This window comes from Phragmites australis, chromosome 21 (assembly GCF_958298935.1).
Source record: "Phragmites australis chromosome 21, lpPhrAust1.1, whole genome shotgun sequence".
In the NCBI taxonomy this organism is placed as follows: Eukaryota; Viridiplantae; Streptophyta; class Magnoliopsida; order Poales; family Poaceae; genus Phragmites; species Phragmites australis.
Genome location: NC_084941.1, coordinates 9,900,160 through 9,923,613, shown reverse-complemented (window position 1 = coordinate 9,923,613; position 23,454 = coordinate 9,900,160). Strand labels below are relative to the sequence as shown.

General features: G+C 43.8%; 2 protein-coding genes across 2 annotated transcripts; one reads left to right on the top strand and one right to left on the bottom strand.

Annotated features, from left to right (window-relative positions):
* Positions 1-12,765: 12,765 nt before the first annotated feature.
* Positions 12,766-16,234, bottom strand: LOC133902909 (type I inositol polyphosphate 5-phosphatase 4-like). The gene is made up of 11 exons (XM_062344232.1): positions 15,860-16,234; positions 15,632-15,728; positions 15,298-15,372; positions 15,092-15,179; positions 14,905-15,009; positions 14,299-14,817; positions 13,995-14,130; positions 13,688-13,878; positions 13,483-13,591; positions 13,118-13,266; positions 12,766-13,043 (listed from the first exon to the last, which is right to left on the bottom strand). Exons 1-11 carry the CDS (start codon positions 15,902-15,904, stop codon positions 12,797-12,799), a joined length of 1,761 nt encoding a protein of 586 aa, XP_062200216.1. The 5' UTR covers positions 15,905-16,234; the 3' UTR covers positions 12,766-12,796.
* Positions 16,235-21,410: 5,176 nt separating this feature from the next.
* Positions 21,411-23,170, top strand: LOC133902908 (uncharacterized). Its single transcript, XM_062344231.1, has 2 exons — positions 21,411-22,089; positions 22,172-23,170. The coding sequence occupies exons 1-2, from the start codon at positions 21,554-21,556 to the stop codon at positions 22,863-22,865; spliced, it is 1,230 nt and encodes a 409-aa protein (XP_062200215.1). The 5' UTR covers positions 21,411-21,553; the 3' UTR covers positions 22,866-23,170.
* The last annotated feature ends 284 nt before the right edge of the window (positions 23,171-23,454 follow it).

The following is a 23,454-nucleotide window of genomic DNA, read 5'->3' as shown; positions in this document are numbered from 1 at the left end:
ATACCACTCTCTTGGCCTTTCGCTGTCTAGGGGCTCGATATCGTGGGACCATTCCCAAAAGCCCCAGGCGGTTTTGAGTTCCTGTTTGTGGCAATCGATAAATTCACTAAGTGGATCGAGGTCAAGCCCGTCAGGAAGATCACCACCGCAGCAGTAATTAAGTTCATACAGGGGCTGGTAGTGCGGTTTGGTAGTCCAAACCGTAGAATAACAGACAACATAACTCAATTCGCCAATAGTGCTTTCCAAGATTGCTACGAGGAAATCGAGACCAAGGTTTGCTTTGCATCCGTGGCTCACCGCCAAAGCAACAGACAAGTCGAGAGGGCAAATGGGATGATATTACAAGGGATCAAAACCCAGGTTTTTGATCGGTTTAAAAGCTATTCAAAGCATTGGGTGGATGAACTCCCCATGATACTCTGGTCGCTACAAATGACTCCCAGCCAGGCCATGGCCAAAACCCCTTTCTTCTTGGTCTTTGGCGCGGAAGCCATGCTCCCCTTCGAAATCGCCCTCCAGTCACCCCGAGTCAGCAACTACTCGGACAACGACCAAGTGGCGCGACTAGAGGATGACATAAACCTGATCGAAGAGTTTCGTGATCGTGCTCTGATTCGAGCCGCCCGGTATCAGCAGAGCCTCAGACGCTACCACGAATGAAGGGTACGAAAATGAACACTGGTCGTAGGTGACCTCGTCCTTAGGCAAATTCAGAATAAGGCCGGTCGAAATAAACTCTCCCCCAAATGGGAGGGACCCTACAAGGTGGTCAATGTCACCCGACCTGGCGCGGTCAAGTTAGCCATGGAGGATGGCCGTGAGTTACACAACTCCTGGAACATTGCCCTGTTGCACAAGTTCTATGTGTAGGATCGCTCGGAAAAGGGCATGTTTCTCTATTTTTGTAAGACCTTCCAGACGAGCGTGGATGCGACTTGTGAGTCCTCAAATTAAAAAAATAGACCCCTTGTTTTGTAGGACCTCCTGACCAAAAAACGGACTCCCCGCAAATTTGGACCTCAGACCACAGCGTCCAACCACGTTCAACGGCCACTACTCTACAGAGCCAAGCGCGAGATGGGATGAAGAAACTGGACTCTAGGTGCAAGAGTGCTCAAAACAAGAAAAGAATGCAGAAGGACTCGGAGAACCCTCAAACACCTGTCCTGCAAAAAAGACTACAACAAACCTTCAGACCACTCGAAACCCGAAGGGGAACGCAGGAAAAGCTAAGAATCCCTCAGGCCATTTGAAACCTCCTCCCGTTATGCAGAGCTCAAAGCTTAAAACTTTGAGGACGAATGGCGACAATAACCACTCCTGGGGCAAACTACATTGGCCCTGAGACCCAGGTAGTAGGATCATGCCGAGCCGCGATCACGGGGGAGCTTGGGGCTACTGTCGGTGTACCAATTAAAGGGGTACCCCGACTAAACGGACCCATGAAGGGTACAAACTGTTAGGGGAATATCTCCTATAAAATCTAGTCAGTCGATGAGCTACCCCAACCGGTGCAAAGCCTCCAGCGACCACTCTCACCGCATCTTCACACAAACCCACAACCAGCCCCCTGGTCACAGGACCTGATTGAACACTTTCCCGAGCAATCCTCTTCACCAGGCACCAGCCCTGATGGATAAGGTCATGGGCAGTGTAGGGGGCGTGTCCCATCCCGTAGCCTTAAAGGCTACGGTGTGAGACTCCACAGGCTGGCACAGCACCGCACGATAGATGGGATGTTATCAGCTATTCAGCAAAGGCAAGTGGGCGAGAACGACGTGCAAAGGCAAGTGGGTGAGAACGGCGCGTAGAGGTAAGTGGACGAGGATAGCGCGCAGAGACAAACATACGGGGATGGTGCAGGGGTGCACCGTCCCGTCTCGTCGCATTAAATACAGCAGGATAACGTTCTACAGGTTGGGCAAAGACGACGCACGGTTGCATGACGTACAATGTTGTCAGAGCAAAGTTACGTGCCCAATACTCCGTAATGATGACCTGAGATAGATATTAGGATGAGCAGAGGCCATCTGTGTAGAACCAACATTCCCTAGTATATAAAGGGATGAAGACCCCATTGTAAAGATAGGGCAGATCAGTTCCAGCAATCCTCTTGAACACCACTGTAACCAAGTGAGATCTACTATAACACACAAAAGAACCAGGAGATAGGGTTGTTATCCCCCCAGAGACCTGAACCTGTAAAATCCCCAATGTCCTAGAATCCTTTGTTTGCACGGATAGACACATTCTCTCCCTGAAATGTCGTTCATGCACCCACCAACACATCTCGAAATCACTGTTGGGAATTTACCCTCAACATTATGCTACTCACCATGATTTCAAGTTATATCAAATGGATGTGAAGAGCGCTTTTCTTAATGGACCAATCTCTGAATTGGTATTTGTGGAGCAACCACCCGAATTTGAAGATCCAAAGTATCTTTATCACGTATATAAACTCCATAAGATACTCTATGGGCTTAAACAAGCACCTAGAGTATGGTATTGGGGATTTTCTTGTTAAAAAGGGGTTTGAGATCGGCAAAGCCGATACTACTCTTTTCACTAAGAAAGTTGATAATGATTTATTTGTTTACTAAATATATGTCGATGACATTATATTTGGTTCTACTAATCAACTCTTTTGTGAAGAATTTAGTAGGATTACGACTAATAGGTTTGAGATGTCAATGATGGGGGAGTTGAAGTTATTCCTATGATTTCAAATCAAACAACTCAAGGAAGGCACATTCATATATGAAATGAAATACATCAAGGATATGCTTAAGAAGTTTGACATGGAGAATATCAAACCCATCAAGACTCACATGCAAGCAAATGAACATCTCGATCTCAATGAAGATGGAAAGACCGTGGATCAAAAGGTATATCGCTCCATGATTGGTTCTTTACTTTACCATTGTGCATCTAGGCCCGATATTATGCTTAGTGTGTTCATGTGTGTAAGATTTCAAGTCACTCCAAAAGAGTATCATTTAGTGGCCGTTAAGAGAATTCTTAGATATTTGGTTCATACCCCTTACCTTGGCTTATGGTATCCTAAAGGTTCAACCTTTAACCTTATCAGCTATTCAGATTTTGATTATCCCGGTTGCAAAGTGGATAGGAATAGTACATCTGGGACTTGTCAATTCTTAGGAAGGTCCTTAGTATCTTGGTCATCAAAGAAACAAGATTCCGTAGGCCTATCCACCACCGAAGCCAAGTATGTTGCCGCAGGCGCTTATTGTGCTCAACAACTTTGGATGAGGCAAACTTTGAGAGACTATGGCTACAATATGAATAAAATCCCACTTTTGTGTGACAATGAGAGTGATATAAAAATAGCCAACAATCTTGTGCAACACTCAAGAACCAAATATATAGACATTCGACACTATTTCTTGATAGATCACTCAACCAAAGGGGATATTGATATTCGCCATGTGAGAACCAAAAAAATAACTAGCCGATATCCTCACCAAGCCACTAGACAAGCAAAGGTTTTGAGAGTTGAGAAGTGAGCTAAATATCCTAGATTCTCGCAATGTGTTATGATATGTTGCATACAATTGATTGTTTTAGCTTTATAGCTTTGGTAGCTAGAAGTATGCAAAAATGTCATTTTAGTGCTATTTTCCAAAAGATTTGGTTCTTTGATCTTTTGTTCATAATTTGCTACTTGTGATCATAGTTATCTATTGTTGTTTGTTGGCTGATCACAAGTGGTGAAAGTATCTTATATGTCCAACTATCCAATCTCCAAAAGATTTGCATCGAATTTCATCTTCAAAATCAGTTCTGGCCTTCTCCAGAACCCGGAGTATCCGGCCTAGCCCGAAGTATGCGGATTCTAAAGGCCCTTAGTCTCTATTCTATTCTGTTGAGTTGACAGAACCTGGAGTCTCCGGATTCTGTCACTCAACCTGGAGTGTCTGAGTGCCCCTCCGGGAAAGCATCTCGGTTTGGATATAAATTCCAACCCAGAGTCTCTGGGTTCACCGGATACTTCGGGTTATCCAGGCTTTAACCTCCATCCCGAGGAGTTACATCTCATTCTATCTCTTTCACTCCTCTCTCTTCTTCTCACTGTAGACACCTCCCCTCCGGCGATCTAGGGTTTCCACCGTGGGATTTCCAAGCTTTTCATCAAGTGCCTTCATCTGTTGATCGGATTCTCCGGCCCACCCTCCGGATCGATTTTGGGTGCTTCGTTTGACCTAAGGTTTATCTCAAGACCGATTCACCCAATCTCTCAATGTCGTGCTCTAGAGTCGAATCCCTTTGCTAAAGATGATGCTTATCCACCCTAGAATCATGTCTCTCAAGAGTTTTACAGTGCTTTGGATAAATCCTCAAACCCTAGCCCTTTTGCCCCGGAGTCGGGCAACCCGGAGTATCTGGGTTGACCCAGATACTCCGGGTTGTCCAACATCAGTTCATCAAGTTTTTGCTCATCCTTTCCAATTCTTGTGCAAATCTTTCTTGTATCTCAAGTATGTTATCCTTGTCTATCTCAGAAAAAAAAAAATCATGATGGGTTGTGACAAGTTTGACTCTCAAACCTATCAAAGGAGAACAAAATCTAAGTTTGATCTGCAAGCTCAAAGCAACGTTCCTCCGCAACTAACTGAGTCTGGAGGTAGTGGAAGTGCAGTGGCAGTGGTGGTGGCCAAGGCAGTGTTCGCAAACTTGTTCGGAAAGTGCGGGTCTCTTCCGGTGGAATCCACATTGATGAGGTGGCTCAAACATTCAATGTGCCTCGTGGTAGTGCTTTGCCACAAAGAGGAGGAAGGGGTGCAGCAGGGACACGAAGAGGCAAAGGCAATGCATTTGCATCTAGCTCAAGGGCACAAGATGAGGAGATACAAGAAGATGTTGATGAACAGGATGAAAGTCCTGTATTGGGACCATTAAAGCTTCACAGACCATACATGACAAGCCTTTTAACTCAGATACCCAGAAAAATGGTAAATTACATGAAAAAGGCTGGCAAGGTGAAGAAGGAAAGATATGAAGGTCCCTTTGAATATAAGAAGAGTATGACAGATCATCGTTTTTGGAATGACTTTCAAGCAGATTCCTATAAAAGCATGATTCTCAAGAAGAAGAAGCCAGTCATCCCAATGCAATGGATTAACTGGGACTACAAGGCAACTAAGAATGATCCTACTTTCAATAAGGTCTTAGCAGCTTGTGAGGATAAAATGGTCAAAAGAATCATGGGTTTGAAGTATGATTGGAATGTTGAGGTCATAGCCCAATTTTATGCCACACTCTATTATGATCATAAGGATAACCAAACAATGCATTGGATGATCGAAGGAGAAAGATATCAGATCAAGTATAGAAACTTTGGTAACTTATTTGGATTTGATGTCTGTGACACTAACAAGACCAAAATCCATATTGAGAAATAACTCTCTTCTGAAGAAATGGATTTCATGTATGAGAACCAAGGTGAAGTGACTTATGGCACAACCAAAGGCATGAGGCCATTTTACAAATGTCTTAATTCCTTGTTCCACTTCACTCTAACTACTAAAAGTGGCGATGCCACTACTGTCCAAGGAATAACAAGGAACCTGCTTGGTAGAATGTTTAATGAGAGTGAACCTTTCAGTGTGGTGGATTTTTTTTGGGAAAAAAATACATACTACTTCCCACACACCTAGCAAAAGTTGTGCCTATGCTTCATATATTATGTATATGATCCAGAAGATCACCAAGAAGAATTTCTTTAAGGAAGTGAAGCATAAACTCTATAGGATAAGGTTGGTAAGCTCAAAATCATTTATTTCTATGCCACCTTCTCCTCCACCTTTAGCTCCTAGTGAAGCACAAAGGGCAGCACCGAAGCATGCATCTTCCTCTCATGGCTTACCATCCTTTATCAAGAGCACCCTCAAAGCTATTTACAATGTTTGCACCCACAATACTGTGAAGGTAAAGGAACACAAAGATAAGATAAATTTGAGATTGAGCAAGATTGAGGAGAGGCAAAAAGCCATTCATACTCATTTGAGGATTGAGCCTCCTTGCTCTCCAATCGCCCCCGAAGAAGAAGTAAGCGAGCCTAAAGCGTTTGAGAACTCGTGGGCTTGGTATGATGAGGCCCAAGCGGGTGCAGGGGTGTTGAAACCTCTCATGCTCAAGATGAGTAAGAAGAGACCAAGGAGCAACAAGGATTGGGTGGTACCAAAGAAAGCTCTCCAAAAAATTATGATGGCAACAAAGATGGAGACGAAGATGAGGAATATGAAAAGGACAGCGAGTAGATCTCTATATTTGCTTCTCTTTCCTTTTTGGTGCTTGATGCCAATAGGGGAGAGAAATCATGTGTCAGCTATCTATTCTATTCTGCCCCAACCTGGAGTCTCCGGGTTGACCCAGAGTCTTCGAGTTTGGTAATGTCCTATCTCTTTTATCTATTCAAACTCTTTATCTCTTTCGTTGGACATGTAAGACTATTGTAATAATGTGTGATGAACCATATGGTGTGCTTGTCGTTGAACTTTAATTTGTAAGAACTTAAGTATGTTAGTGTGATGCTATAACATCTTTGGTGTAATGTATGTTTCTCTATTTTCTTTTATTATGTGATGTACCATGCCATACGCATCACGTATTATGACATTCAGTCACACTCTTTGCACCCCACAGATGCTAAGATATAGGGGAAGCTCTCGCAAAAATTATTTTTATTATGTGCATTTGATCTTAAATTCAAATTTATCTAATGCAGACATTTAGAGGGAGCTCACATATATCTTATAATTCAAAATCCTTATTTAAAATATCATTTGTAAGTTTTAATCGTGCTGTCATCAATCACAAAAACGAGGAGATTAAAAATGCATCTTGACCCCCTATGTGGGTTTTGGATAATTGGTGACAAATGATTAAGTGACTAATGAGTTTATTGAGGTTATGAACAGGTTTTAATCATATCGATAAAGTTAAAAGGTGTTGGCGTCCCTCAAAAAGAAAATAGAAGCGGCATGTAGTAACTCATATGTTTAGATTTATTTTATTTTCAAATTTGAGTTTAGGAATGTCGTACTATCAAGAGGGATGCATGTTAATAATCTTGAATGTGTCTCAATGCTCAAAGTACCATTTTTGACCTAAAAGTTAAAAGACACAATCACCCACGAACTCCGGGTTAGTTGCAAAGTTTGAACCCAGATTCTCTAGGTTAGCACGGATACTCCGGATTCTGTATAATAGCCTAGAGTTTTCGAGTTAGACTCTGAGCCGGGCTCTCAGTTTGGGCTTGAGTGCCCAACCTAGAGTCTCCGAGTGAACCCGGATACTCCGGTTTGTGGACAGTAGCCCGGAGTTTCTGAGTTAGATTCCGAGTCAACTCTCGATTTGGGCTTGAGTGCCCAACCTGGAGTCTCTGGGTGAGCCTGGATACTCGGGATTATGGGCAGTAACCCGGAGTCTCCAGATGAACACGGATACTCCGAGTCAATATAAAAAGTACTGTAACAGCTAGTTTTAGGGGCTAGGTTTAAATACCCCTCTCACCCCCTGCTTCATTTGCAGCTGAGCTGCTGAGCTAACTCGAGACAAACTCATTCATAGCTATTCAATAGCCCCTCCAACTCCTCTAGTACTTTAAATCTTGATACATTTTTGATAGTTGAGTTGGGAGAGTGAGATTGAGTGCTAGTGAGTTTAAATCCATTCATTGAGCACTTGAGTTCATTGTCAAGCCATCGATTCACGTTCTTTGCTCTTAGAGCTTGCAGCTCCAAGACGGTTAGGTGTCACTCGGAGAGCACTTAAGCTTGTGGAGTACCTCGGGAAGTTTGTGAAGGTTCTTCTCGCCTCCGCAAGGGAAGATGAACTCTTGAGTAAGCTTAAGCTCGATTTTCGTGGTCACTTGGTGAGAAAAATGGTTGAAAGAGACCTAACTCTTTGTGAGCACCTCAACGGAGACGTAGAATCATTTGATCAGAACTTCGGGAAACAAATTCTTGTCTCTTTTACATTCTTGCATGTTTTCCTTGTTTAGTTGTTTTTTGGGGTTTGTCTGGATCTACTTGTTTGTGAGATTGTAATTGCAGGTAGTTGATTCAAAAAAGCTCTTACATCAACTAGAACATGTGATAACCTTTATATCTAACTAGACTCGCTTAGTTTTGCTCAGTTTTCAATTTTCTATACAGGCCGGACTATCCAGGTTAGCTCAGAGTCTCCGGACCCTAGATTCTCTGGATTGAACCGGAGTGTCAGAATTCTGTTAATCCGCTGTGAAGTTTTAATTTTCAGGAAATGTCTATTTACCCTACCTCTATGCGACATCACGTATATTCACATATGCTTGAATTCTTCTCCTTCCAGTGTCTCTATTGGTTCTCTTGCAAGTTTGCAAGTTTTTCTTTTTTGATTGTGATTTTCTTTTTCTTTTAGCTGTAGTTTTTCCACCTTTGTGAAGTAATTCTTCTTGTTGCTAGAGGTATAAATGTTCATATACTCATGTATTTGAAAGGATCGTAAATCCACTTATCTCTAGATCATCAACTTGAAGAGTTGCTTATTTTGGTGACGGTCTTTTTACTTTATTCTTTATTCAAGTTTTAAGATTTTGTGCACAAAGACACATGAAATAATCTTGAATAGAGTTTATGATTTATATTCCATCCGTAGAGTTACATTGTCTTAGAACTTTTTTTCTCGTTTTATCTCTCTAAAGTTTATGCTTCCGTTATGTGTTTTTTAAATGTTAGGTAAACAAAGGGTAAGACATCTATTTTATAAAAAAAATTGTAAAACTTATATTCATCTCCTCTTGCCGCCTATCTCAATCCTACTTTGTGAACCGCCATATCAGATTTAGCTTTCCATGTCACCCTTCTTTCTCCTCATCAACTTTCTCTCTCCTCTTTCCATGGTTCCACCCGAGCTCTCCATGCCGTCCACCAAGCCACCAGGGAAGAATCCAAGTAGAACCTAATCCAAATCGCTAAGAGAAAGCATGGTTATCACCTTGTTCCTTCATTTGGTTCTCTCTCCTAGTTTCTCTCAGCTGCTGCTGCTCCCTGATGAATTCGGTGGAGGACGATGGGGAATAGGGCATCGGGATGCTCCTCGCGCTGCTGCTTTCGAGCAGATCAAGTGAGGACAGCTCGAAGGACGACATCAATGTCAGCGTCTGGCGTGAGATGCTCGTGTCCCCACCGTTGCAGCGCCCACTGGAAGAAAAATCTGTCGGCCTAGTTGCAGCCACGACGGAGGAGGGGTTCTGCAGCAACAGTCAGGCAGGGCCGATACGCCCGGCTCTCATGTCGCCACTACCATTGTAGCGTACACTTGCATCCCTTCCTGTGCCATGGCTGCTCCTGTCGTTCTCTATGTCGTCCACGTCGCAGCGTCGGCGGCGAGTCACACCACGTATCGGGCTTGAGCAGCGGCAAATTAAGCAGGGGTGTCGAATCAGGCACGAGCAAGAGCCAATAGAACTGCGATATCGAAGAGGCATGGGCTATGGCGAATCGGCCGTGCGGGAAGAGGAAGGAGAGGGAAGGGAAATTCTGCAGCATGGTTGTCCATTTACATTAAAATTCATATCAAAAGCTAGATGATTAAAATATAAGATAAGTAAGAGAATTAGCAATAGATAAGAGAAGTGGATGGCCGAGATAAGAGGAAGGTGTGTGAAGATAATGTGGTAACCCACATAGCTATTGCCATGCATGTTATCCAAAGTTCCAAACCACTGTTATGTCATTAAAACTATTGTTGCACATCGGCATAAGGTGTAAAGCAACCTGGTATTAGAACATTAGGGGATTAAATGAATAGACTAATACTTTATGAGGTTAAGTAAACTCACATAATATTTCAGAGAGTACTAATACTTTACGGGGTTAAATAAATTCACATAATACTTCAGAGAATAAATTGAACTTTTTCCTTGATTAATCTCCTCTTATTTGCAACTTTGCAAGACCCCCAGAGGTGATATTGCATGCGTGTCAATTATAGCAATGAAGTACAAGTAGGACTCCAAGCTCCGGTGACGTGGCCTTCTGCATGCTCTGGAAGGTAAAGGTGCTGATATCACTACTTTGCGTGCCTCGATATTCGGGCTAAATCAGATGATAACCACTTTGCCTCAGTTTCCATCTCGTGCTTGTGAGGCGATTGATTATGTCTTTGCAGGTACTTGCCACGGGCCGTCCGATCCATTGCCCCCCATGCATCCAAGATTTCATTTTTTATCGATTTTACCACTGATTTCACCATGAAAAAGGCAGAAAATAATTGCATGATACTGGGGAAATAATCTGCTCATTTACTCCCCCCCCCCCCCCCCCCAGAGAGAGAGAGAGAGAGAGAGAGAGAGGTGAGTCTGAGATCACAGGGCTGCAGGCAGGCACCTAGTGCATGATGCTGTTGAAACACCGTGCATGCAGATCATGAGCTTAGCCATGCATGAGCATGACAATCCGAGGCACTCTCCAATCAATTAGCTCAAGACACAATCAACCCAGAAGTGCATGCAAGATCTGAGCATCATTTGCCATGCATGTCACTGCCCATGAGACTGCTCCTGCTCGGCCTTGGCCCCCCATGCAAAATGCACCGCTGCTTTCGGCTGGTTGCTGCCGCGCCATGGATGGCTTTAGGGTTCTAGGAGACTCGGAGAGTGAGTGTAGCTAGGGCTGGCTTTAGTCTCTCGTATCAACGGTCATGTCCTCCCTTTGCTTTTCTCCAGGCCCAAAAGATGCATTGTCACGGATCGACTCGACCATGGCGATCAATCGATCATCTCCATCGATGGACACGCCACCGACCTCAGGCTTTTGTGCTCCGCTTGAATCCGAGTCAATTTCGTTATTACTACCTCCGGTCCACAGCAGATGTCGTCCTAAAATACGTGTTTTAAACTTTGTACCAACGGATCCGTCAACAAAATTGATTCAAATAACGCCGTTATAACTTTATTATCTTTCGATACAATGCTTAGAAAGGTATATATATCGTATCCATTATTAGAGACCGTATGTATGTCTCAACAAATGAATTGGACTGTATGGTAAAGGCGGGTCTCTAGTACCATACGCTGATCATCTCTACCGTCAATACACTTCTTTTAAGGCAGCTTTAGCATAGAGCTACCAAGCACTGTACGTGTTCGTGGAAAGAAGTTCAGTTTGTAAGGCTGACAGTGTGTGCATGGTTAAAGTGGTTTAGGAGACTCGTTGGATGGAATATAATACCTGTGCTCGAGCGTGTCAGATGTGATGGTTATTTTTGCCTTCCCCAAACCAGGAACGATATTGCCTTTCTTTGATTTATCTTCCTTTGATCAAAATGGTTAGGCACTTTACATGTCCAACAAAGATCCCAAAGTGTGCATGAAAAGAGGGGAATACGTACGCAGCTACCGAATTGCATTGCTCTGAGATACGGGTATTACAAGTTTACAACACTATTTTGTAAGAGTTTCACAAGAACCAGCTCAATTAATTACCGTGGCAACCGCGATAGATTCTCGTGTTCCAAACGGACCTTTTTTTCGATCGGCAGATTCTACGACTACAAACAAAAAAGAACGGAGACGGTACAAGTCAGCTAAAAATTCGACGTCAGCAAACAATGAATTGCAAATTTTTCAGACTTCGTACTATAAATGTTAATAGGGAAGTTGCTGGATGTCTGAATTTCATTGCATCAAGTTCTCGCAAAGGATGACCCCACAACTGCAGTAGTACAATATATTCTCAGCCTCTCAAGTTAATCTTAATTTGAAATGCCAGAATGCAAAAGGCAATAGTAAGCGTTCCACGATGGATTGGTGAAGGGAGGGCTCATACACAGGAAGCGAGAATTCAAAACGTCTACAGATTCCAGAAGCACAGAACCTCCTGCAAAGAACAGCGAAAGGAGGAAAGTATGACACAGAAACTCTGTAGATTTCTGCAGAGTTGAGGCAGCCCTTTTGTCAGCTGACCGATCACGCATTGCTCCTACAACAACACATGATGATCCTGACTTACACCCCCTTTTTCTTCATACAGGGAAATGATTAGTTGAGGACATTGCAGGCATTCATGGCCCTTTTACAGCTTTAAGAACACAAGCAAAACTAGTACTGTACTCCTACAAACCGAGGCCCGTCATTTTCTTTTACTATCCCAAAGCAGTCAACGGAAAGAAATTATCCTACAGTGTACAGATGTACAGAGAGCAAAAAAAATGGCCAAAAGTCACCTGGTCTTCAGATTGAACGGCCAGTACTATCTGCTCATCATCATACACGCAATTCTCTTGAAGTTAGTCATTTAATTTTTGCTTTTGTTTTTCTTCCTCCAGGAACCAGTGAGCATCTATCTTCCAACTACTTTCAATGTCTAAATTGGTTAATACTAGATGGAGACCTGCAAAAGAGAGCATCCATTGACTCATCAGATTTCTCTTTTCAGCACAAATGCACCTTGTTTTTTGCATGAACTGGTTATATTGTATACCTTCTTTTGATTAGTAACACCTTGACAGTTATCTGAATTTTTGGAAAATTCTTGAAGATCCCCCCCCCCCCCCCCTGAACTCAGGTTAAGAGCCCACATAATAAGCTCTTATAACCACGAGAAGCGAATGCAGTTCACCAATTACTAGAAAGCGAAACTTAGTTCATAATAGTTCGTGATGTCCATCAGCTCTGCCCTTTGTTGTTGGCAAAGAATTGGCATCGCAACAACCAGAGACATTTCAGTTCAGGATGAGTTGTTTTAGACTCAAGACTCATGCTCAAGTTGTAGTTTCTTTATCCATTTCAATAGAAATTGAGGTCAGTATATCCATAAGGATTGATGTCAGTGTACCCATATGAGTAGGGCAGTAATTCTTCTATGTCCAACTGCGAGCTCCAAGAACTCATTTTCTGAATTCGGTTGTGATTGATTGATTCTACTTCTGCACTGAACATGCTGTAGACAGGCCTGTGGTCGGAGAAACGAGACTCTCCTCGAACATATGAAAGTTGGCTAAGCCCCCTCCCGTACCATAAAATGCGGTCGCACCTGCGTAACAAGATAACTCAATTTGCTGAACTCTACAAAATATAAAAACATTGTGGCAATGTTACTGTAATTACCAAGCTGGAGTTCTTTTCTTCTCCTTTTGGTTCATGTCATCTCCTGCATATTTGTCGGAATTGTTTGAGTATTTGTAGGTTGGTGGGAAGTATATCCTCCCCTCATTCCAACCAGGAAATACACGGCCGCTTCTTTGCTCACTCCTCAGCTGAAAGTATCAAAGTTTTCACATCTTATTCACAGAATTGTACTTGGCCTTTAATTTTGTCGAAGCCAAAATAGTATAGTATTGTAATATCACCAGTGCGAAAGAATGACAAAGCATGGGTTGCCTAAATCTACGATTGGAAAGATTTTTTCTACCTTTATGGCCCCCAAATAAGAAAATATGTTGTGTGTTCAAAAGTTGTTGCTGAGCTCTCACCTGATCTTTCTCTAGCAATGCTTTCCAGTTACACATCTCCACAAGCGCCTTCACTGAACGATATGAAAGTGCGATCCGATAATTGAGATCCCCAAGCCAGATTATTCGACTACGAGAATTTGTAGAGAAAAGGAATGACATAACACAAGACATGCAATTGCAAGTAGCTAAAGACTAATGGACTGATTACAAGGTGCCTACTTACTCATGCTCCAAGATTGTTTCCGGTGATCTCTCATATTGTCCATAAACCATTGGGAACCTGGTCTTCCTCAAGATTTCCATTACATCGGAGTTCCTACGGTGCTCATCGCCATCTTTCTGCCCTGATGTCAGATGACTGCAGACGAAGCAAAAGCTTGTTTGGTGCAATAACATGCTGATCGAAATTGAACCCTGAAAGGAAATTCTCATTGGATTCCAAAGCTATCAAAACTTAATGCATTCTTTTTTACCCGATCAATCATGTAAGATGTATCGTTTTAAATCAATCACAACAAAGTATAACTCGCCTTATTTCCAAGATAGCCCATCAATCCTCTCCCGACACAGGACACCTTCAGATTTCTTATGTCACTCTTCATCTCACTCCTAGCCCAGATCATCAGGAACAATCCAACCATCTGCTTGCTTGCAACCAGGCAGTACCTAGTCACCCAAATTTAACAAACAACCACCCACCAAATCTCATGAAAACTAGATATAAAGCATATTTTCATGATTTAGAAAAAAGGACTTTCTTTCAGATAATACGAAGGAGAACTGCATGTCTTTGCATTTTTCATTAAGAAGATGAAAGACAGAAATGGCAGGTACCTAGCATGACCACGAGCTGATCCATTGCATTCCTCCATGGACGGCGCGTTGCCGTACCCGTACGACATCGGCGAGAACACCGTGCTCGGCGACCCGCCGCCGTCGTCCTCGTCGTCCGACGGGTCGCCGCCGCCGCCGCCCCACCGGCAGTTGGCCTCGTAGTCGCTGGGCCTGCTGCCGTACATGACGCGGTCGTTGACGCTGTACCGGCGCTCCAGCCTCGGGTGGCCGGGGCCGGCGAGGATGTCGCCGTCCACCCTCAGGCTCCGGCTGAGCCCGGCCTGGAACGACCGCCGGTGGAAGAAGGACGGGTTATTCTGCCTCGATCGCTCGAAGTCGGCGTCCATCTCTGCCACCGGGTAGGGAGCCGGCGACGGCGTCCGCAGGCTCCCGCCGCCGCCGCCGGTACCCAGCAGGCTGTTCAGCGTCCGCCTGACCAGCGACACCCACTTCCTCGCTGGGCCGTTGTCCTCGGCGCCGAGGACGTTGCCGGCGTTCAACGGGACGATTTCCTGGAACCTGCACGCCGCGACAGCAGCTCCGATCAATGAAGCAAAATAACCGCGGATGGCGCAACGCAAGAAGAACGAGGCGAGTCCGGCGTACCCGAGGACGTAGATGTCGGCCGGTGGCGAGGCGCGGAGCCAGTCGTCAAGGCTGAGGGAGCACGGCGGCGCGCGGCCACCTACATTCCACGTAGCAGCAAAGATCCTACCCTCAAGACACAAGAGGAGGAGACATTCGCATCACGGACTCCCCAATATCGCAGCGCAGTGCAATGAATTGAGCTCACCTGTAGTCCAGCGTGACGGTGGCCTCGGCGGCGTCGAGGTCGATCTTGCTGCGCCGCGACCGCTCGTGGCTCCTCCTCGACGCCCTCTCTGAATCGAGAATTCCATGGCGTCGGGCAATGTGAGTCAGGACTGAGAGGTTGGCGCTGCAATATTCAATAGGAAGCAGAAATATGGCAGCTTTTTTTTGCAGGAATTAATTCATCACCTGTCCTGCTCTTCTTGGCCGTGCAGGAGTCTCTCCTGGTGAAGCTGCCATCCATCAAATCATCATCCCCTCCTCCTGCAACAATAACAGATGTTGAAGAAATTAAATAGAACAATGGCACGACAATTTGGATTACCAAAACACAGAAAAGAAAAAGGAAAGAAAGAGCAGCAACTGAAAAGTTGAAGGCTTTGACTAGTAAGTAGCGGCAGAAGAACAGGACAAGAGGAAGGAGGAACAGTGGATGGAAGGAACAAAAGAGTGATCTCCAGGAGGCAGACAAGAGATAGGAGAGATGGAAGCAATGGAAGGGCCCCACAAAACACTCACTCACCTGACCTCCCAGCTGCTGCTGCGCCATCGGCATGGAAGTCATGGGACTTGCCCCTGATGTTGAACCACTTCCTCACAAGGCTCTTGGACCATGACAGCTGCAAAACCCACAGCAAAGAAGAGCAGCAGCAGCAGCAACAAGGAGAAGAAAGTCAGGTCACTCGGAAGCGAATGATTTTGTCATTGGCAAAGGTTCAGAGAAGTGCAGGGAGTTGAGAGTGGAGGGCACCTTGCTCTTCTTGTTGTTGCTGCTGCTGCTGCTACCATCTCTCATCGTTCCTCTGGGGGAGCAGAGCGCTCATGCAGCCAGGCCAAGCAACGGCTATTCTATACTCTGCTCTTGACCTCTATCTTCTCAACGCAACAGGCGCGCAGGTGAGGCTAAGGTAGGCTGGAGGTAGAGACAAGCAGGGTACTGTTTGTCTTTCTGTGCACAGAGATTGCGATTTGATGGAAAGAAAGGGCGGAGAGAGAGAGGGAGGGAGGAGAAAGAAGGCTGCAAGCGTTGTTTGGGCAGGCAATGAATTTGTTATTGGAAAGAGGGAGGGAGGAAGACAGGTTCACCTCAGGCCGGCCGCCTGCTGGACTGGACTGGACTGGAATGGCTGGCCTCTGAAGCAAAGGGAGAAAGACGGAGCTAGCTGAGCCAAATGGCAGTACTGATGCTACTCCTAGTGTCTCCTACTTCTAGGACGTAAAGGCCTACTAGCATTTGCAGAGACACAGAGTAAAGTTGGAGCTCTCTCTCTCTCTCTCTCTCTCTCTCTCTCTCTCTCTCTCTCTCTCTCTCTATTATCCGTTTAAACACCTGAAATTAGCAGACGAAACACTAACACAAACCCTTCAAATTAATGTCTCAGGTAACACTGGCTGATTCAGATTGATTGCTCAGGTAGCGATGGACGCAGACGGCGGCCGGGCCACGGTCAATGCCGGCCGCAGTCAAGACCAGAAACGGCCGTGCTGTTAATTTGGTTTGGCCCGGTCTGGCAGGTGCGTTTTGCTGCTCTTTGTCTTGGCTGATTGACTGCAGCAGGAGCTGAGGTCAAGCCGTTCAATCGCCGGCATTCACTGCCGGGCGGAATCGGTGGGTAAATAAGGACATTGGCCTTTTTTTTTCGGAATTCTGCTGTTTCAATGAATATGAGAACGAAGGATTGCTAATTTACAACGTAGACATTTGCCGTTATTTAATTTCTCCATTCACTGGCTCAGCCCCTAGATCGATCTAGAGTTATTTGTTCCATACTTTTTACGAACTTGTTGGATGGAAAATGATCCTTATGCTCTTTTCTCCTAGACACGAAAGAATGCCCATTTCTGCTAGGGAATGAAGTCCTCCGTATCTCAATGGGGAGTAGAATTGTGAAGAGCGAGAGAGGGTGTATGGCGTTCCCTTTGGAAATTTTGATTCTTAAATAGCATTTTCTTTGATCATAAATATTTGATGTTTTAAACAATAAAATTCAGTCAAACTTTTTAAACTTTTACTATCATTCACTTTTAAAATACTTGGTTTAAAAACATGAAAATCATATGTATGTGCAAATTTAGTTTAAAAAATACTTTCATAACTCATAAATATATTAGATTTTTAAAATATATTACATAAAAAATAGTGGTTAAAAGTACATATTAAAAACTGTGTTGTATCTAAAACGTCAAATATTTTTTACCGAGGGAGTAGCATAAGATATAAGTAATTTTAGACAGGTACGTAGGTCTTCTGTAGTCATGCTTGATGTGTCAATACGTCATGTTAACAAGAATCCAGTAGGACAGAAAGTGTACGTATAATCAATTAGATAGTACTTATGTGATACGTCGATACGCCACGTCAGCTAAAGTGTCTTATATAAAAATACTGCCGGCGGTCCAAAAGAAGTTTAATTTGGCTAGCTAGTTCTCTTTTCTACTTTTTGAAAAAAAGAGTTAAGTTCGCTGCTATTTATTTAAGCATATAGAAAGAAAGTTTGTTACCAAAAAGCGGACAAAGCGGCTTGTTGTTGAAAAAAATATTAGATTTCATTCCTTCCATATGTTCCATCAGGTGTATATACTTCCTTTCGTCTCTTGGGATCGACTTCCTCGTATTGTCGCACCAACAAGAATTTTTCTCAAAGCATTAACTGAGACCTCATTTGGAATATAGTACTTTCCTCAGAATAAAAACAGTTCTATGTTTTTTTTTCTTCCTGAATTCCGAGGAGACCCTGAAATATTTCATATGAAAATCCTGTTAGTTACGTGTATTTTTTCGAATAGCCGTGTTTGTGCACTAGGAGGATTATATTGCCTTCCCAACCCGCAATAAAGGTAGCTCAAGTCTTAGACCATCTCCAGCAGATACTTTAAAAATTTATCCCCTATAACACTATTACAGCATCCTCTTATACTATTACAGTACTTTTTATTTTTTCTATCTCCAGCAGCTACCATATTTCATATCTTTTATTACTCTTCTTCTCCCTCCGAACCTACGGTCAAACTCTGTAAGCAGTATTGTGGGTTGCTACAGTGTTTCGTCAGATTTGAAGTTTTGGATTCTCTCTCAATACTGTAGCACTGGATACCGTAGCAGCTGGAGAGCAAATTCGAGCGCTACAGTGTTTTGCATGGTACTGTAGCAGTGGAAACCGAAAAGATGGCCTTAGATGTAGTTTTTTTTTACTCCTTACATCCTGTTGCATAGAAAATGGATCCTCATGCTCATTCTCATCAGTAAATCTTTTTTTTTAAGCTATGCCTATGAGCAGAGCACTGCTCTTTGTTTAAGAAGAAGGAGAAATTCAAATATTACAATTGTTGTGATTACATAAAAAACATGAAAGACGCCTCGATGAATCCTTAGTGTTGGAAATTAGATAAAAGAATGTCCATTTCTCCATAGGTAAATCTTCGGGTTTTCAATCAGTAGTGGAATTAATTGTTTAGAACGAGACAGGGTCTATGGCATTTCCGTGCGGATATTTTTTAATCTCAAGTGGTATTATGCATGAGATATACATAATTTTGGATAAGTAGTTCTTCTCCAGTCATGCTTGATCTAATACGTTATACCTCATGTTAACGAAGGGTTGCGTATATAGCTATTAGGTAGCAGCTACGTAGTACTACTTCTATTTTAAAATAGATAATATTTTAGTTTCTTCTATAATATTTAAAATACATGATATTTTATGATTTCAAGATAACTTTAGTCTATATTTTTCTATCTTACCATATCCATTAATTAACTTTTTTTTCAATGCAAATCTTATTTTTCACGTAATAAATAGTATTAAAAGAGAATAAGATGATTATTTTATCGTTCATCTTAATATTTATGTGTAACTCTAAAATATCATCTATTTTGAGATAGTGAAAGTATTTTTTTTACTAGCTACTTTTTTAAAAAAAGATGCAGCGCCCTGCTAGCTGTTCATTTAAGCACGTAGAACGAAAACTTTTACGCAAAATGGCTCCGTAAAGAAAAGGCCAGATAAACAAGTTAATTGCTATTCATATAAGCATATGGAACGAAAAAAAATTACACAAAATATAGCGTCTAAAGCAACTCAGGTCTTGTACACATGCAGCAAGACTCGAAACAGTTGCGCTTAGAATCGGCAAATTTGGAAATTTAGACAACATACGCGACCATATTTGCGAAATTAGACAACATGTCGACGTATTTGCAAATCTAGCACTCGTATTCGGTACCTCAAATTCCGAAATTTGGATTTCGGAAACTGAAATTCCGAAAACACCGTATTCGGCAACTGAGGTACCGAATACGGCACTGTGGGCCGTATTCGGCACCTCAGTTGCCGAATACACCATGTACTCTGCTGTATTCGGCAACTGAGGTGTCGAATACGGCCCACAGTGCCGTATTCGACACCTCAGTTGCCGAATTCAGTGCATCATGTCGCTTTCACGTCCTGTCGATGCTTTCGGTGTGTGCGTGCCAGCGGGATGCTGCTTTTGCGCTTAATAAAAAGCCCTGGCTCGCAGAAGAGAGAAGGGAGAAGAGAAGAGAGCAGCAAAGGAGAGAAGGGAGAAGAGAAGAGAGCAGCAGTGGAGAGAAGGGAGAAGAAAAGAGAGCAACAGTGGAGAGAAGAGAGCAGCAGCGGAGCAACGCTAGGAGAAGCAGCTCGAGCAGAGGGGGCAGCCGGAGAGGATCGATGCGAGCAGCAGCCGCGCTCAATTTCCTTAAGGTAAGTTTTTAGATTACGTAGTTAATTAGTAATTGTAATTAGATTTTTTTTAGTTCGTTCAGAAGTATATTAGTCATTTCGTCAGTATATTGTTAAATTCATTCAAGTACATTTGATTAATTATATTATTTTGGTAAATTAGAGTATTTAAATTAATGATTTAGTTGGGTTATATAATTTTTATTAGTAAGTGTGATTAGATTCTTTACTTAATATAGTAACATGAATTTACGTGATTTAATCTAGGTAATTAGTTTTATTAAAGTAATATAATTAATCAATTAACTTGATTAATTAGTTTAATCACTTAGGTTTGGTAGAACCGTAGAAGATAGTGTCCAGTAGCAACAAAGATGCATATTAGTTGTATATTGCACTATTTAATTAGTATTATTTTGTACTTATTATTTATTACATGTATATTTATTTAGGAGATACGGTATGATTTTCCATATTTATTATGGAGAACGTCCCACAGTTTTGCACGGGAGACTTGTAACAATTCAGAACTGCCAGCACATAGAGAGTTCGGTTGAGGTACCTATTGATCTAGATGGCCTGAAATCATATATTATGCGCCTTTTGCGTGTGAACCAGCAGTCCCATACTGTTGTCTTAGAGGGTGTACGGCCGCGGCTTGTTCCAAATAGCTCGGTCGTTGTCCATACGTTGTTCGAGATGAGTAGGAACAACACATGGGCTTTGTATTCACGCAAGGCATTGGAGGAGAACTTTGATATGGCGGTGTACGTAAACATAGTGTCACGACTGGTGCAAGGTGATGCAGTGACCACTGTGGAAGGCTCAAGCCAGCAGGTGATGCATGAAGAGGATGGAGGGCATGTCGGGGAGGGCAGTTCCAGTAGAGAGGGAGGTAGAGTGGACCCTGGTGAGGTCGATGCAGGATGCATGGATAATGAAGACGGTGGTAGCGGGGATGAAGAAGCTGCTGACAATGATGACCCAGTCCCGGCGATCCAGTACTTTCGTGGTACTGGGCTCCTGGAGTGTGTCGTCGTTGAGTATAACACCTTATCTAACTGGGGATACCAGAATAGCGACATTCAGGTCGGGCAACAGTTTCGTAACAGAGGGAGGTCATCCACTTTATTAGCAACTATGCTGTAATAACAAGAAGGGACCACAAGTGCGCCCGGTCTAACCCTACGGAGTATGAGGTCAGGTGTACGAAGCACCCGAATTGCCCTTACTTCGTACGAGCACATCAGCCGAAATATGAGAACTATTTTGTGATCAGTAGACACACCCCACATACATGCAGCGAAGAGGCTATTAGGAATGTGAGCCACGCCGTTGATGCGAGGTTCGTAGCCCAACTCCTCATCACGCTTATTGGCACAGAAATTTGTTTGTCGCCAAAATCGATTATGGGGGAGGTGCACACTAAGACTGGCATGCTTATCAATTACCACACCGCGTGGCGAGCGAAGCAGAAGGCGTTGAAGATGCTGTTTGGAAGCTTCGAAGAGTCATACAACAATGCTCCGAGACTGCTGCAGAAGATTGCCATGACGAATCCAGGGACTCAGTGGGCCATGGCGGATGAGCCGGTCAGGCTAGATGATGGGTCATATAGCACCACTGACCGATACCTCATTAGGTTATTCTGGTCCTTTGGACAATGCATCGAAGCATTCAGGCATTGTAGGCCGGTTGTATGCGTGGATGCCACATTTCTAAGCGGCAAGTTCCATGATACCCTTATGACAGCAATGGCGGCGGATGCAAATAATCAGATCATTCCTCTCGCCTTTGCAATGGTTGAGAGTGAAAACAATGATAGTTGGCTGTGGTTCCTCACCTTGGTAAGGACACATGTCGTGGGAAATAGGGAACGAGTTTGCGTCATCTCAGACCGCAACAAGGGTCTTTTGCATGCGTTGGACGTGCTGCATGATAGCACAAACTGCTCCATTGCATGGCCTGATGTGGAGAGAAGATGGTGCATGCGACATTTGGGCGCGAACCTGTACACAAGGTACCGCAGCAAGTCGCTTGTAAAGAGATTCAAAGGGCTATGTCTTCAGAACCAGCAGGCGAAGTTCAACGAGATATGGAGAGAGTTAAATGAGATCACTCGCAAGATGATGGCAGACCAGCAAGCAGGGGAGGATCAACTGCGGGCGCAAATGGTTGGGGGCCAAACTATCGTTAGTCGTTCACGTGGTACATTTAGCCAGTGGATAGCGGGGAAGCCGGCGGAGCGTTGGGCCCTTATCCATGACACTCATGGTGCCAGGTTAGCACATAGAATTGTAATGATCATATTGTACCGATTCTTATGCAAATAGTCATTCTAAAATTATTGTATCCCATGTTAGGTACTCCATCATGACAACGAACATAGCGGAGGCGTTCAACAATGTCCTGAAGGGAGTACGGGGCCTCCCGTTGTGTGCCATTATTGAGCTCATATTCTACAGAACGGCGGACTACTTTCGAGACCGTGGTAATGCTGCTATGAAGTGCAGCACACGGTTTGCACCTAAGGTGGAGCAAATCATATCAAGAAGGAGGAGCAAGGCACACTTTCATCGGTCGAGGATCTACGACTTGGCCAACAATGACTTTGAGGTCATGTGCCGCCGTAGGTATGCTTCAGGGTATAGCGCCGGGGACACCGTGCAGCAATGTCAACTTGGACCTAACGAGGTGAAGTGCACATGCAATAAGCCAAAACTGCACCATATCCCGTGCTCGCATGTCTTAGCCGCTTGCAGGGACATAGGTGGCAATGACGGATCACAGTACGTATCACCGTACTTCACGATCGATGCATTGAGGAGCACATGGCTTCCAAAGATGCGGTCCTTTAACATCGGAACCAACTACAAATCGATCGAGGGCCCTAAGTGGGTACCTTATCCACGAGCACGACGCACAGATCCTGGAAGGCCTAGATCTACGAGGCTGCAAGGTGACATGGATGAAGCAGATGCTATTGATGGCCTTCGCAGGTGCAAACTTTGCAAACAACCTGGACATGACAGGAGGACTTGCTCGACCCGTCAGTAAACTATCAGCCCACTGTCAAACTGAACTGTCTTAGAGACTTTGTATTGTAAAATGTTATTCACCTGTTAGTTGTACTACTTATTGTGCATTATGTGGTTTGCACTGTACCCCTTTAGACAAGAAGTGACCATTGTATTGTAAATGTAATTTTATTTATTTATTTCGTGTTTCTTAAATATTCATGGATCCGTGTTTTGATGCAGAGACAGAGCGTAGGTAGTCAGTGAGCAAGAAATCTATGGCGGGATCCTCTAGTACAGGCTTTCCATGGACACCTGCAACGATCGCTATAGCACTTAATGCCTCCTTACAGGTTGTGCACGAAGGAAACGATGATCCGTTAAAGGAGAACAACATAATCCAAGCCGTGGCGAAATTGCATGCAAGACCCATATGTTCTAGGTTAACCGCGCCGCTCCAATGTGTAACCACCGAGGACCTTAGGGCCCTCTTGTATCACCGGCGTCAAATGTATCTGAGGGTCCGCGAATTGGCCGACCATCCTTCTGTGATAGGTTTCTCTAGGAGGCAAAGAACGATAGTAATGTCGCCGGACCAGTATGCATCCCATATTCAGGTATGTCATATA